At 38.2% G+C, this 14,031-nt stretch overlaps 2 protein-coding genes across 2 annotated transcripts; both read left to right on the top strand.

Annotated features, from left to right (window-relative positions):
- Positions 1-360: 360 nt before the first annotated feature.
- On the top strand, positions 361-2,910 carry LOC116336543 (ladderlectin-like). Its single transcript, XM_039607535.1, has 6 exons — positions 361-501; positions 581-648; positions 1,742-1,851; positions 1,945-2,073; positions 2,278-2,389; positions 2,539-2,910. Exons 2-6 carry the CDS (start codon positions 588-590, stop codon positions 2,604-2,606), a joined length of 480 nt encoding a protein of 159 aa, XP_039463469.1. The 5' UTR covers positions 361-501; positions 581-587; the 3' UTR covers positions 2,607-2,910.
- Positions 2,911-4,426: 1,516 nt separating this feature from the next.
- On the top strand, positions 4,427-9,664 carry LOC120433945 (G2/M phase-specific E3 ubiquitin-protein ligase-like). The gene is made up of 8 exons (XM_039601109.1): positions 4,427-4,514; positions 5,577-5,883; positions 6,524-6,606; positions 6,760-6,812; positions 7,034-7,076; positions 8,197-8,366; positions 8,907-9,121; positions 9,222-9,664. Exons 2-8 carry the CDS (start codon positions 5,700-5,702, stop codon positions 9,455-9,457), a joined length of 984 nt encoding a protein of 327 aa, XP_039457043.1. The 5' UTR covers positions 4,427-4,514; positions 5,577-5,699; the 3' UTR covers positions 9,458-9,664.
- Positions 9,665-14,031: the final 4,367 nt, after the last annotated feature.

Here is a 14,031-nt window from a genome sequence, read left to right as displayed (position 1 = left end):
TGGTGAATTGTTGTCTGATACTTCTATTAACTATATGCAATATAATTGGTCATAGCCTAGGGAGCTTAGAAAGAAAAAGCGCCTGGGCGTTTCACCTCTCATCCAAGAAGCTTCTTCAGTTCTCAGGTCAAATGGTGGAGAGTCCCAGATTTAAGCTCTATGGGAGTTTCCATAGGGGACATGGACCCCTATTGATCCGCTACCTAATCACACGAGCTGAGATGTAAAAACGGGTGTGGGTCACAATCAGCCACAGTTTTGGGTGAACTCACTGTGGGCATGTGGGCATCCTAGCCTCTTGACCTCAGGAAATCACATGATACGCCCACTAACATCCAGGAAACCACAGAAGAAGTTGTGCTTTTTGCTGATTTTGCAACCATGTACATGCAGTGTACATGAGTATATAAACACTGGTGTCAGAGCTGTTCATAACCTGCACACTGGAAGACTGAAGCTACTGGCTGACACTGAAAAGAGAGAAAGACCTTCTATAAAAAGGTTTGGTACAGACTCTTTAATTATCTTCTCTCCTTTCTTTAAAGAATTGACAGTACTTAGGAAGTTTTGTTTTACACAGAGACACCATGAAGCTGCTGGTTGTGTCTGCACTTCTTTGTGGATTGATGGTTCTGACCACTGCTGCTCGTGAGTATAACATTATATATTTTATACTTGTCATGGGATGGGTCTGTGACCCAGCGTTTTGAGTTCATGATATATTGTTTATTTCTTTTATTAGTATAGGGAAATGTTAAGTTCTTGTTTTGTATTATTAGTTAGAACTTGAGGCTTCATGTTTTGTCATTTATCGTTTGGGTTTAGCTCATCTAGCTCCCGTAAAACCCCTAAGTGGTTCAGCCTTAGTTCTGTTATTGGATCCCCTCATTTCTCCTTTCCCTGGGGTTTGGTCCCACCTGCCCTTTGTGTTTCATGTCTCATGTGTCAAGCCCATGTTGTTTGGTCTGCCTCATCATGTTTCCTGTGTTATTTTGTAAGAGTCCAGTCCAGTCCAGTTCTTTATTCATTGTATTTAGTTTCCCTTCCCCTGCACTGTTATTAGGTTCATGTGTGTCAGTGGTGTTCCCATGTGTTAATGTTCTCATTGTTGTTTATTGTGTCTTATGTGTCATGTTTCTGGTTAATGCTGTCATGCCTGTGTCTTGTCATGTTTTCCTGTTTATTTTGAAAGTCCAGTTTTCATGTCATTGTGTTTGAGATTACATTTCCTGTGCATCGTTATGTTCATCCTTGTCAGCTGTTTCCTCATGTGTCTCGACTTCCCCTGATCACCTCATGTGTGTATTTAAGTCCTCTGTTTTTCTATGTTTCGTTGTCAGGTCATCTGTTTGCATCCCCATAGTGTTTCGTCATAGTTTACTCAGTGTTCATAGGTTTGTCATAGTATTTTCCCTGAGTTTCTTAGTCCTTTAGTTTTCTGAGTGTTCACAGTTTTCTTAGTTTTCATAGCTTCATGTTTTTTCATGTGCCAACATCCAAATAAAGGATCGTCTTCGGTTCAGCCAGCAACTAAGCCTTTCAGTGTCTGCTTCTGGGTCCTGTAAACTAAACTTATCGATATATATATATTTTACACATTCCTGCACCTGAACACTGTGAGTCACTTAACAAATGTTTTACTGTCTACTTGCATGACTTGTCAGTGATTGTTTATATCATGATTATAAAATACAAAAGGTGTCAACCAGAGACACATGTACAACTATTCATTTGCACCCAGCCAACAGTCACCTGGTCAAGAGGTCCACTGATTGTCCTCCTGGTTGGACTCGCATCAGTGATCGCTGCTTTTACTACGTTCCAACAGTCATGAGTTGGGCTAGAGCTGAGGTGAGTTTCTTTTTCTTTTCTGATTAAACCACATCGTTTTAGCTGTTACTAATTACTTTGAAAACTTCTGCTCTCTGTCACTCTCCACTGAAGAGAAATTGCTTGTCCATGGGGGCAAACCTTGCATCAGTGCACAGCTTAAGTGAGTACCAGACAATTCAGAGTCTGACTGCCCATTATGGCTACCCCCGAACTTGGATTGGAGGGACTGATGCACCCCAGGTATTTTGTTTATTATTACACAGTATTTGTTAGGTGTCTAAACTACTAGTAGGCTAAAGTAGCTTAAATAGCATGCCCAATGTGAGAATTTCCAGTTTGTTACATAGAAGGTTGTGTCCTTAAAGTCAGATGATCTGCTAGGACTGTGGCTATGCTTAACCTATTGGCCGCCCTGAACTAATGTGTTCAATTTCTCTCTTCTAGGAAGGTATTTGGTTGTGGAGTGATGGGACAAGTTTTCACTATTCACACTGGTGCCCAGGAGAGCCCAATAATGTTTCTCACAATCAGCATTGTATTCAGATAAATCATGGAGGTAATTTAGAACACAATAATTAACATGATTGCTTAATGTGTTTGAAAGGTTTAAGTGATCTAAGATACAAGCCATAAAGGCTGGTTAACTAGAGTTTAGGTTTTTGACTTGTTTAACATTTTACTGATTTCCACTTGTGAACCTTTCAGATTCCAAGTGCTGGGATGATTTGGGGTGTGATCGTCATCTGCCATCTGTCTGCGCCAAGAAAGTCTAATGTTTCTTGGACTTGCACTGATGTATGAAATTCCCATAAAACACACGCTGATGTACGATGGTGTTTGTGTTTCGCTAGCTCTTACTTTATTTTGCAGCATTATATTTTTTCTCTCTATAGCACCCAAAGAAAATGAACAATCAACACAAGTTGGGCTGTCTTTAAGGCCTTGTGACTTTAGTGGGAGCAGACTTGTTACCAAAGGATTGATTTTATATTTTTCTTCTGCAGAGAAAACTGTTCTCTTCTTTCTTTAACATTAAAGCATCAAAACAACATTAACGCATTAAACAAGCATATCTCTGTGTTGTTTTTTTGATTTGAGGTGTATATACATTAGAGATGGCACGATACCACTTTTTATGTCCGATACCGATATCATAAATTTGGATATCCGCCGATATGAATCCGATATTTTTCCACAATAACGAAATAGATTCAACATCTTTCTTCAACAGAATTGCAGACTGCACAGTTGGTACCTTCCCAAAGGAAAAAGTACTATTGATTACTAGGGTATATATTAGACTTAATAGTTACTATATACAGTAATGGACTTCTATACATTTTACTTCAGATTAAAAGTCTGGATGTAAGATTCAGATAATTATTTATTATTAGACATTTTAAATGAGAATAAGAAAGAAAAGTATTTCTTTGTGCCCCCTTTTCCCTGTTCATGCCCTATCGGCCCCCCTGGCTAAACTTTGCTAGATCCGCCCCTGCACAGTTACCAGCCTCAGCTACATAGAAAAGGATCCTGGTGTAGAAAGTAATATTAAATAAATTCTAACAACAGCTTATCAAGCTTAAACGTGCTGCTGTTGTTCAGCCGCTGGTTTCCTCTTTCTGGTGCAAAGTGGGCCAAAAACAAACAAGAGAGACGGACTCGCGACAGAAAAGCCGATCAGCTGATCATTGATCAGTTGATGATTGAAGTAGCAGCAGGAGAGGGAGGGAGGGAGAAGAGGCAGTCGCTCCATATATCGGTTGCTAAGCTTAACGTGGGAATGCTTTACAAACATTCAGAGATGAACTTACACACTTGCTTTACTTCTCTCTGGGATAACTACGGTGGCCCTGAAGTGCAAACCACAAAACAAATCACAAAACGCACAACAAATTGAAAAGCGCAAAAACAAATTCACTAAACGCAAAAAAACAAATTGAAAAGCGCAAAACAAATTCACTAAACGCAAAAACAAATTGAAAAGCGCAAAAACAAATCACAAAACGCACAACAAATTGAAAAGCGCAACAACAAATTGAAAAGCGCAAAAACAAATTGAAAAGCGCAAAAACAAATTCACTAAACGCAAAAACAAATTGAAAAGCGCAAAAACAAATTCACTAAGCGCAAAAACAAATTGAAAAACGCAAAACAAATTGAAAAGCGCAAAACAAATTGAAAAGCGCAACAACAAATTGAAAAGCGCAAAAACAAATTGAAAAGCGCAAAAACAAATTGAAAAGCGCAAAAACAATTCACTAAACGCAAAAACAAATTGAAAAGCGCAAAAACAAATTCACTAAACGCAAAAACAAATTGAAAAGCGCAAAACAAATTGAAAAGCGCAAAAACAAATTCACTAAACGCAACAACAAATTGAAAAGCGCAAAAACAAAAGAAGAATCACAAAAACAAATTGAGAAGCACAATTACATTAAGAAAACCGGAAAGGGTAGGTACCAGTCGGCAACAGGAGACATCACTGATTGGATGTCCGCGCTGTTCGTCTTTGGAACCGGAAGTTACTCTGCCTGTAGCGCATTTCGTTTGAAAAACGGCGGAATGTTTTGTCCTAGCTATGGGAAAAAAGCTGGTTGAGGAGTCACCAAACTTTTGCAGCGGCTGTGGCGAGAGGCTTTATCACGCATCTTGCATCGGAGACACTTCACTCCCATTGAGTAAGTTAATAAGCATAATAAAATGTTTGTTATTTATTGATTTATTAGCCTAGCGTTAGCTGTTTCCAGACCATAGCAGACCAGAGGGCTGTTCCACTAAGTGAGCTCAGAAAATCGAGGCTCATTTGAAAATGCACGCAGCTGTCAAAATGACTGCTCAAGACCTTTCTAGTAGTGAAGGTTTGAGGGCTGTTCTAGTGTTAACAAACCTCGCAGCTAGGGTGCCACGGACCAGACTTGTCCACAAGCATATTGCATAATGAATGAGCAGAAAGACTGCAGGTTAGCCTCGTTCCTGGAACCGAATTTGGGGCAATCGAGCCTGGATTTTCAGAGTGAGCCTGGCTTTTGGGATTAGCTTGCTTCGTGGAACAGTCCTCTGAGCATTTCCACAACTGAAACGATAATAAATTAGTTCATTTATTATGTTTGGTTAACTTTAGGAACTAACACTATTATGTGTCTATACATTAAAACTTACTGGTGTAGAATTGTATTGGTCAATAGTATCAGTTACATTGTCATTCCTTGGTAGAAATTTTCTAGTGAGATTATTCAGTGTTGTCCTTATTTGCGTGTTGTGTGGACAATGGAATGTCACATGAATGAATGTCTTTAATGTGTGACATTGTAGTACATTTTTCCTTTGTTTCCCTTTAGCATCACAGACTACCTCAAACTGCCCAACTCCAACCTTCAGCACCTTCTTAGAATACAGAAAAAAAAAAAAATGAAGAGAGGCAAAAGTTTTCTGAAGGGAGGAAGGGCTTAAAGAAAAAGGAAAAAAAAAGAAAGGTTCAGGTAGTTTGGCTAGCTCTGTCTGAAAACAAGTTGAGGTTAATTTTCTAATGACATTCTTTTGTTATTCCTTAGGGAGTTGTGTAAAAATGTTCAGTGTAGTAAAGCTATCCAGAATAAGAACAATTGTTTATGAGTAATTGTACATTTAGGTTGTCAGGAAGATCCCTCTTTTGCAGTTAATAAATATTCAAGTTTGAATAGATCTGCTTAGAGTCATATTAGTATCTACTTGGCCCATTGTTCATGTCTTTTTCCTTACAGATAAATGTCGGCTTGATGACCATTAAAAGGGTGGTTTGAAGCCATACCGTGGAAAAACTATTTTCCTAACAACAGACCCTGACGCTACTGCCACAAAGTCTGCTCAATCAAGCTGTTAAAAAAATGAAGGACTTTAACAAAGATCTAAAAGATGGACCTTTCCTTCTTCTGTATCCGGATGGCACTGAGGTCATTACTGTCCCTGGAACACAAAGACCATTTACACTTGAGGCTTATAAGGCTGAAGTTGGCAAGCCTTATCAAAGAATCAATGTTTTCATCTGCTTGAAGAGTGACTTTGAAGATGGTAAGCTGCTAATGTTTGTTTGGATTTTGACACACATTCCCTTAGTTTCAACAAATGCTAATTTTGAAATTGTGAAATGATAACATTACGCATAAAGCACCCAAGTCAATAGCATACCTACATTAAAATGGTGAATGGCCTGTATTTGATATAGCACCTTCTAGGGTTCTAACCCCCAAGACACTTCACAACAAAACCAGTCATTCACCCACACACATTCACACACTGCTGGTGATTAGCTACAATGTGGACACAACTGTCCTGGGACTCACTGATTGAAGCAAGGCTGCTGTACACAGATGCCACCTATCCTCCCACTACCACCACCTGGCATGGAGGGTGAAGTGTCTTGCCCAAGACACAACGACTGTGACAGACTGAGCAGGGCTCAAACCTTCAACCTTTTGATTACAGGGCGGGCTTTTAACTCCTCTGCCACCATTGCTCCCTAAATTAGCTTGTATATGTTATGTTTCTTCCTGGAAACATGAAATTCAGCCATTTTTGGATCTACTGAGTCATGAGTTTTAAATGCTAACTTTATGCCTTTCGTATTAATCTATTATTGATGATCAAATAAAGTTTCATACATTAGTACGAATTTAGTTAGCTTAGCTTAATTTGTTTTCATGTTTTGTAGTTGGAGAAAACTCAGACTTGTCTGACTCTGACCCAGAGATTGTTATTAAAAGGCCCTCTGAGTTTGATCTTGCTGATACATTGGTAAGTACAATTTAAAATTTTTAATAGAGTTTTCTTGTTGTTTAGCCACCACCATTTGCCTCAGTTCAGTAAAACAGTTAATAGTTATATGTGAAATACATTTTGTGTGTGTGTCTGCGTCCTCGAGTGCGTGTGTTTGTTTGTTTGTTTCAGCCATGGGAACTTCAACATGAAAGCAGTCCTTTACAGAAAGCAGCAGAATATGAGTAAGTGATATTTGAAGAACATGTAATCTTTTACTGTTTTTTGCCTACACTTTGTATTAATGAGATATACACTTTTGTCATTCATTCTGTATATGGTTTTGGAACATGGACTACATAATACTTGTATTGCTTGTTTGTTAATCAAGATGCTTAAATATTTTCAAAGTGTCAATTAATATTTTCACAGTACACAACAAAAATGCTTTTCTTTGTTCTCTAAGGAAGGGTGCTGGGGATCTTGTGCTTGCTAATGAAGTACAACAGGTAGAAAACTATTTTATTAGTAAAACAGTGCAGCAGACAATCTCCACCGCCTTTACTTTGCAATTAGATAACGATTCACTGTTTGCTGAGCCCCAGAAGAACCTGTGTTAGTAATTTAAACATTTGAATCCAATTAACCGCCATCTTGTTTTATACAAGACATCATGCAATCATGAGAGAAGTATATATACCTTTAAAAAAAAAAAAAAAAAAAAAAGTTTCCCTTTTTTTAGAGACACCAATTTGCAGGCACATGGAATTATTGCAAATTTGGCACTGGAACTTGACCACAAGAAGGTCAGCAGGTTCAATATATCAAGGTCAGCTGTATGGGATGGAGCTGTTAGAGGATTTCGACGCAGCACATACTCTGACAACTACGACATGTTCATCAAGTTTAATGATGATGCTGGCAGCTTTGAAGAAGGTTTGGATACAGGTGGCCCGGCGCGTGAATTCCTCACACTTCTTATGGGCAGTCTCATGAAATCGCCCCATCTTTGATGGACCTCCAGAGAGCCGTTATCTTGTATATAATTCAAGAGGTGGATGTTTTCTCCGTAATTATTACAATGGAAATTTTAATAAAAATTGGCGTATTTTTTTTCATTAGCATATTTAATAGCAATTAACCATGATAATTATGTGCCCTGTATAACAGCTGCCAGGCAAGATGAGTACTTTTTAGCAGGAAAGATGATCGCTGTATCCATTGTGCATGGGGACCAGCACCACATTTCCTCTCAAGAACCTGGTCAACCACATCACAGGGAATCAGAGTTTCAGCGCCACTGTAGAAGATGTGCAAGATGAGGAGATCACAAAAATTTTACATCAGGTAGAAAATTACCTAGGCTCAGGGAATGGGTTTACTTAGAAGACACTTGGGGCCAGTTTAAAAGATTTAATCGGGATAAAAGTTATCCGGGTTGGATCATATCTTGAAAGTAGGTTCAAGGTAGATTCTGTAATCTGAAAGGACGGATTTCCAACTCCCAACAACACAAGTGAAATAACAAATTGATTATTTTTTTAATCCAATGTTTGAATGAATCGTAAAAGTAGTGAAAATTATATTTTTGTTTTTCTTACAGTAAACCTTTTTTTTTTTTTTTTATAGGTCCTGAAAGCTGAATCAGAGGAGTCTTTGCATAATCTTATTTTGCAAAACAGCACAATCTTCCAAACTGCTGGATGCCTCAGAAACGTCAAGCCTTTTGAGAAACAAGCATTTGTGGAGGAGTACCTCAGATGGTACATCCTTGAAAGAAACCAAAGTGTCATTCAACGGTAAACTCATCACTCCTTTTAAATTCAGGATGGCCAGTTGCTCATCACAGCAGCCACTGACATTTTCAGACCTTCAGATGTATATGAAAAAACTGATTCAGTAGCATCGGTGATCTGATGAACAACTAGTTAATTCCTGAGCCACTGTCGCACGCTATTAACCTTTTGACACTAGAACTCTAATTTAGTATACATTTATTGTTCACAATGACCCATAATAATCATAGTCATGCAACATGATTAATTTTTCAGTTATTTATAAAAAGAGGTGATCCCTTGTTTGACACACTTGTTTATTCCAGTGTGAAAGCACTATTTTTTTTTAAATGCTAAAATCCCAATGAGCTCTTCTTTTTTTGCTGTCACAGTTAATTTCTGAGTGCTATGAATTGTTTTTGTGTATGAGTGATTCTATGCATTTGAAATCTGTCCAAATTTATAATGAAAGATCTAGTAGGTAAAGACATTTAAACACAATTTAGAAGACTGCAATAGTTATAGCTATAAACCAATTATTAGTTATTTGTCTATCCTTTGCAGATTTAAAGATGGACTGGAAAGTCTGAATTTTTTAAGTGCACTGCAACAAAATTCCAGTGTGCTGGCCCCACTCCTATGCTTCTCTGCCAAGGCCCTGACTGCTTCAGAACTGGAGAGCATGTTCAGACCAGATCTCAGCCCAGCAGGAAGCAACAAGCGGCATAAGGAGGTCCTAACACTTGGCTTTTGGGCAGATTATCTCCTTGATTGTGAAGGTTTGAATGACCATTTTTATTTTGTTTATAGTTTTATGAAAGGAGAGGTGAGGAAATAAATTTTCTGTAATGTACTACAGTGTTTACTTTCTTCTTTCAGAGAAGGCAACAGCAGTGTGTCTGGAAGATTCGATGATGTTTGCCACAGGGCTGACGGCAGTTCCACCGGCAGGAATGACACCACCACCACGCATCCAGTTTTTAAGTGTTTCGCCTTTTCCAGTTTCAAACACCTGTGCAAATACTCTGAAGCTACCCATCTGTGACTCATACAGCATCTTTAAGGCCAACATGGACTTTGGAATTCAAAATGCTCCAGGATTTGGATGTTCTTAAATCAGCAAGGTCATCAAGTTACAGTTACTGAGTTACCCTGTTAGGTTCAGCTGCCGTTGGCATACTACTTAACACATTTATGTGACAAGCAACTTCCATATTGTTAAACATTTAGTTGTTTTTCTGAATATTGTGTATGTTGGAAAAGTGACAGAAATGCTGGACACTATTTGTAAATGGTTTTATTAAAGAACATTTTAAATGTTTCCTTGTGGTTAAATGTTAATATTTAAATCCATGCCAGTTGCTGTATATTATGAACAATATTATATTCAATTTAGCAAGAGGAAAGGAAACACTACTAACATTAAAAATGAAGGAAAAACAGAAGGGCTGGAGCACTCAAGTAAGTCCAAAGGTTTTATTAGGTGCAAAAAGGAAAGAAACTAACGTTTCGACACCGTGTGTGTCTTCGTCAGAGTAACTCTGACAAATGTCATTACAAACTGAAGTTCAGTTGGTATCTAAAACCCAGCTATGTCCTTCAGGGCCAAATACAGTTCTGTGGCCGATTCCCAGTCTTGTGGCTGCTGCAGTGTGTTTTGTTGTACAGCCTGTTGTAAATATTCCCCAATGTTTGGATCACCACACAATCCAACCGGTAGCCCCTCCTCGGAAACACATCCAGTTCCCTCTCCTCAACAGCAAATCCACAGTCTCTTGAACCATATCTGCAAAATGAAAATAGAACAGTGAAGGATTTTTGCTGACAATATGGAACTATATAAATCAACGCATGCAGTGACATGTTATAAACTGCTCTATCATACTTATGTGTAAAATTATGAATATATATTAACCAACTTAAGCAATAACAACACCTTGCATTTAGTTTGATGCAAAGGTTAATTTTGTTAAGAACTCAAATACCTGTGAGGCAAGAGAGAGTTTGTTTGGAATCCCCCTGGACACGATGCAAGTCTGCTTGGCCGGATCCTGTGTTTGTTCCAGAGGTCTTTGCATTCATCCAGGTCTTTCTGTAGAAACCCTGTGAAGCAGAATCTCAGCAAGCATTGGCGTTCGTGGCTTCCATTGAAGTTTCCAGAGTCTCTTAGGCCTCCAAAAAGTCCATCCAAAACTGAGACCTGGGTATATAATTAATATTTAAGAATCAATTTAGCTTTGTTCTTGGTCATTTTATAGGGTTTGTTACATTTTGGTCCCATTTAAAACATGCCACAAATGGATGTCAAACAAAGTAATGCATATTAGTTTTCCATAAATATTGTAGCGACCCTGCAGTAATGTTCTTGTTAAAATGCTGTATTCTTTTCACTCTGTTCTGTGTGTTGATTGTGAGGAGTGGAGAGTTTGGTCTGAGTTTTTCATTTTGTATTGGCGTCGTTAAATCTAGGCAAGCATGCTCATTTCGGCACAACAGCTGACAATGACCATTTTGAGTTCCTGCAATAAAGTGACGGCTGTTAACGTCTATCTCATCCAACTTTTCAACACGTCCAGCAGGACGCTACTCTATTTTCTTAAATGCATGTAAAAACAATCTGATCAGCTTTCACTGTAGCTTACACCTACCAGACACAAATGTACCCACCTTCCTCTTCTGAAATAAGACCACCATGACTCGATGCGCTGATTCCCAGTAGATGATCCGTAACTGTGGCTTGACGATCCAGCATAATAGTCCGTGTGCGCGTGGCCGGAGGGTACACTGTATTGCTGCCATAGTCCCATTCTCAGTCCCGAAGTCTGTTCGTAATCTCATTGGTATCACACCAAGACTCTTTACACAGTTTATATAATTGTGAGCTATAACAGCCGGGTTGTTGTTTGTTGCTCCACACACAAGCCACATCAGTCTTCTTGAAAAGCCATCTATACATCCTGACAGGGTTTCAGTTTATCATAGCCATCTACATGCCACATGTAATTGGGCCCCATGGAGTGATACGTGCGTCTTGTGAACCTCCTTCGAGTTCTCAAAGCGATTCCTTGAGGATTTAGTTGTCTCAACAGCCTCATAACTACATCACGCTTGACACGCAGCTTGTGTTTTTGTTTGAGAACTTGCCACATGGTCCGATATCCAAACAATTGTCCTGGTCCTCGAAGCTCGGACAAAATGGCACGCCTCACCTCAGGAAGTGGAGAATAGTTGCCTCGCCTGTACAGTCCAGATTCTTTTAAATGTAGTTTCAGTGTACGATACTAATTGAAATCTCATGATTACACTTGAGCATATCCAGTATCACCTCGTATGTATGTCCTGAATCAAAAATATTCTCGAATAGTGACAGCTATGTTTGGGTCACCGCTAATGTTCATGTTTGAAAATAATGCGCTACAGGCAGAGTAACTTCCGGTTCCAAAGATGAACAGCGCGGACATCCAATCAGTGATGTCTCCTGTTGCCGACTGGTACCTACCCTTTCCGGTTTTCTTAATGTAATTGTGCTTCTCAATTTGTTTTTGTGATTCTTCTTTTGTTTTTGCGCTTTTCAATTTGTTGTTGCGCTTTTCAATTTGTTGTTGCGTTTAGTGAATTTGTTTTTGCGCTTTTCAATTTGTTTTGCGCTTTTCAATTTGTTTTTGCGTTTAGTGAATTTGTTGTTGCGCTTTTCAATTTGTTTTTGCGCTTTTCAATTTGTTTTTGCGCTTTTCAATTTGTTTTTGCGCTTTTCAATTTGTTTTGCGTTTTTCAATTTGTTGTGCGGTTTGTGATTTGTTTTTGCGCTTTTCAATTTGTTTTTGCGTTTAGTGAATTTGTTTTTGCGCTTTTCAATTTGTTTTTGCGTTTAGTGAATTTGTTTTTGCGCTTTTCAATTTGTTGTTGCGCTTTTCAATTTGTTTTTGCGCTTTTCAATTTGTTTTGCGCTTTTCAATTTGTTTTATGTTTTCAATTTGTTTTTATGCGTTTAGTGAATTTGTTTTTGCGCTTTTCAATTTGTTTTTGCGTTTAGTGAATTTGTTTTTGCGCTTTTCAATTTGTTGTGCGTTTTGTGATTTGTTTTTGTGGTTTGCACTTCAGGGCCACCGTACTTCTCCAAACTAAGATCACAACTAGAAATACTGAATGAACTCATGAGCATAAGTGAACTAACCAAGGAAATACAAAATACACAGAGAACATAATGAAAAACAAAACTCAAAGAACCAAAAGACAAAAAACACTGAGTCAGTGACCCAGGTACCCTAACATAAGTATCCAGTCATGCCTCTGTGTATCTGTCTGCGTCTCAGTGTGTATGTTGCCATTTCTTCCTGCTTTACTTTGGTAGTCTCCTGTCGGTGTGCCTCATGTTCTGTTTTGCTTCTCCCTTTCTCGTCTGTCGAGGACAAGCTGTGTTTCCTTCTGGTCCTCATTCCATTTTATTTATTGTTTGTGTCCTCCCTCATCTCTCATTGTGTGTTCTGCCTAATTACCTGCCTACCAAACCATTTAGTTTATTGTGTATTCCCATTTTAGTTAGTTTCAGTATATCTGTTATTCAGCAATAAAGCTGCTTCCTGAGTTTATGTTTGCCTCTGTAAGTCTGCATTTTGGGTCATCTCCTTATTTCTATTACTGTTACTTTTATCTCTTCTTCTTATTAGCTGTTCTTCAAATATGAGCAATGTTAGGCTTGGTACCCTTAACAAGCCTCTCTTTTTAGCCTGGTGGATCTTGAGAAACTAATCTAACACACATGATAATGCCACTGACTGGAAGAGGGAGTTTCCTGGAGATATTTCCCTAGCATCATTGCTGGAATCTGTATTTTATTTTCCAGTGCCTTCTTTCTTCTTTCTGTTGACATCAGTGAAATAATTCCGGGTCACATTTAAAAAATCTGGGTTTGAAAAACTTTCTGTTGTTTTTATAAATGCAGATGCTCAAATCTTAAACAGACACTGGCAACTTTAATAGTGATTGATTTTACATGGTGCAGCGGCTGTACATGCTTGTAGCTAAATGGTTTTCAGCATAAATAAAAAGAAATAGAGCATTTATTGCAGTCTGTTAAAAAAATGTTGATCAGGACAATCAGAACTCTCATATACATGATTATCAATATTCCTGTATAATGAATCTTGAAAAATCTTGAAAAATGTAATAATATACAGTATTCATTTTCATTTATCTGCTGTTTTAGTGTTTTAGCTATTAAGGATAGAAACTCCCTTAGCAGTATTGTTAATACCTGCTCCAAAATCACAGGGGTCAAGCAGAAATATTTGTCTTTCTGGGAAAGTCAGGTGCTAAAGAAGACAAAAAACATTATTATCCATCCTGAATATGTTTTGTCATCTAAGTTCAGGAAGATGCTCTCATGTTGCCTTTAACTTGTACCTCAGAACATTGTAGAACAAACAGATACTTGAAATCCTTCATTCTCTCAGCTATTAGATCACTTAACGTCAACATGGGTCATATAGATGAATCTTTCAGAGGTTCATTTTTAGACATTTCTCCTGTTATTCTATTTTTTTTTATTTTACTTTCAATGTATTTATTTATTTCCTTATTTCTTGTTTGTAGATCTCTGCCTTGACATCTAACAGTGTTTGTGATTAGTGGTTGTGTGAGTTTGACTGTGGGAGTTGCTGCAAACAACATGCCCCTTTTTTGGGAATTA

The sequence above is a fragment of the Oreochromis aureus genome, linkage group 3 (assembly GCF_013358895.1).
Source record: "Oreochromis aureus strain Israel breed Guangdong linkage group 3, ZZ_aureus, whole genome shotgun sequence".
Lineage (NCBI taxonomy): Eukaryota > Metazoa > Chordata > Actinopteri > Cichliformes > Cichlidae > Oreochromis > Oreochromis aureus.
This window is presented reverse-complemented; position numbering and strand designations above follow the sequence as displayed.

What these genes read in the sequence shown, in the direction of transcription:
- LOC116336543 (XM_039607535.1), top strand. Translation starts at nt 588, where the DNA reads ATGAAGCTGCTGGTTGTGTCTGCACTTCTTTGTGGATTGATGGTTCTG. An exon ending in GGTTCTGACCACTGCTGCTC is followed by an intron (nt 649 to 1,741) that starts GTGAGTATAACA and finishes ATTTGCACCCAG; the next exon opens with CCAACAGTCACCTGGTCAAG. An exon ending in TATTCAGATAAATCATGGAG is followed by an intron (nt 2,390 to 2,538) that starts GTAATTTAGAAC and finishes TGAACCTTTCAG; the next exon opens with ATTCCAAGTGCTGGGATGAT.
- LOC120433945 (XM_039601109.1), top strand. Translation starts at nt 5,700, where the DNA reads ATGAAGGACTTTAACAAAGATCTAAAAGATGGACCTTTCCTTCTTCTG. An exon ending in TTGATCTTGCTGATACATTG is followed by an intron (nt 6,607 to 6,759) that starts GTAAGTACAATT and finishes TGTTTGTTTCAG; the next exon opens with CCATGGGAACTTCAACATGA. An exon ending in TTGCTAATGAAGTACAACAG is followed by an intron (nt 7,077 to 8,196) that starts GTAGAAAACTAT and finishes TTTTTTTTATAG; the next exon opens with GTCCTGAAAGCTGAATCAGA.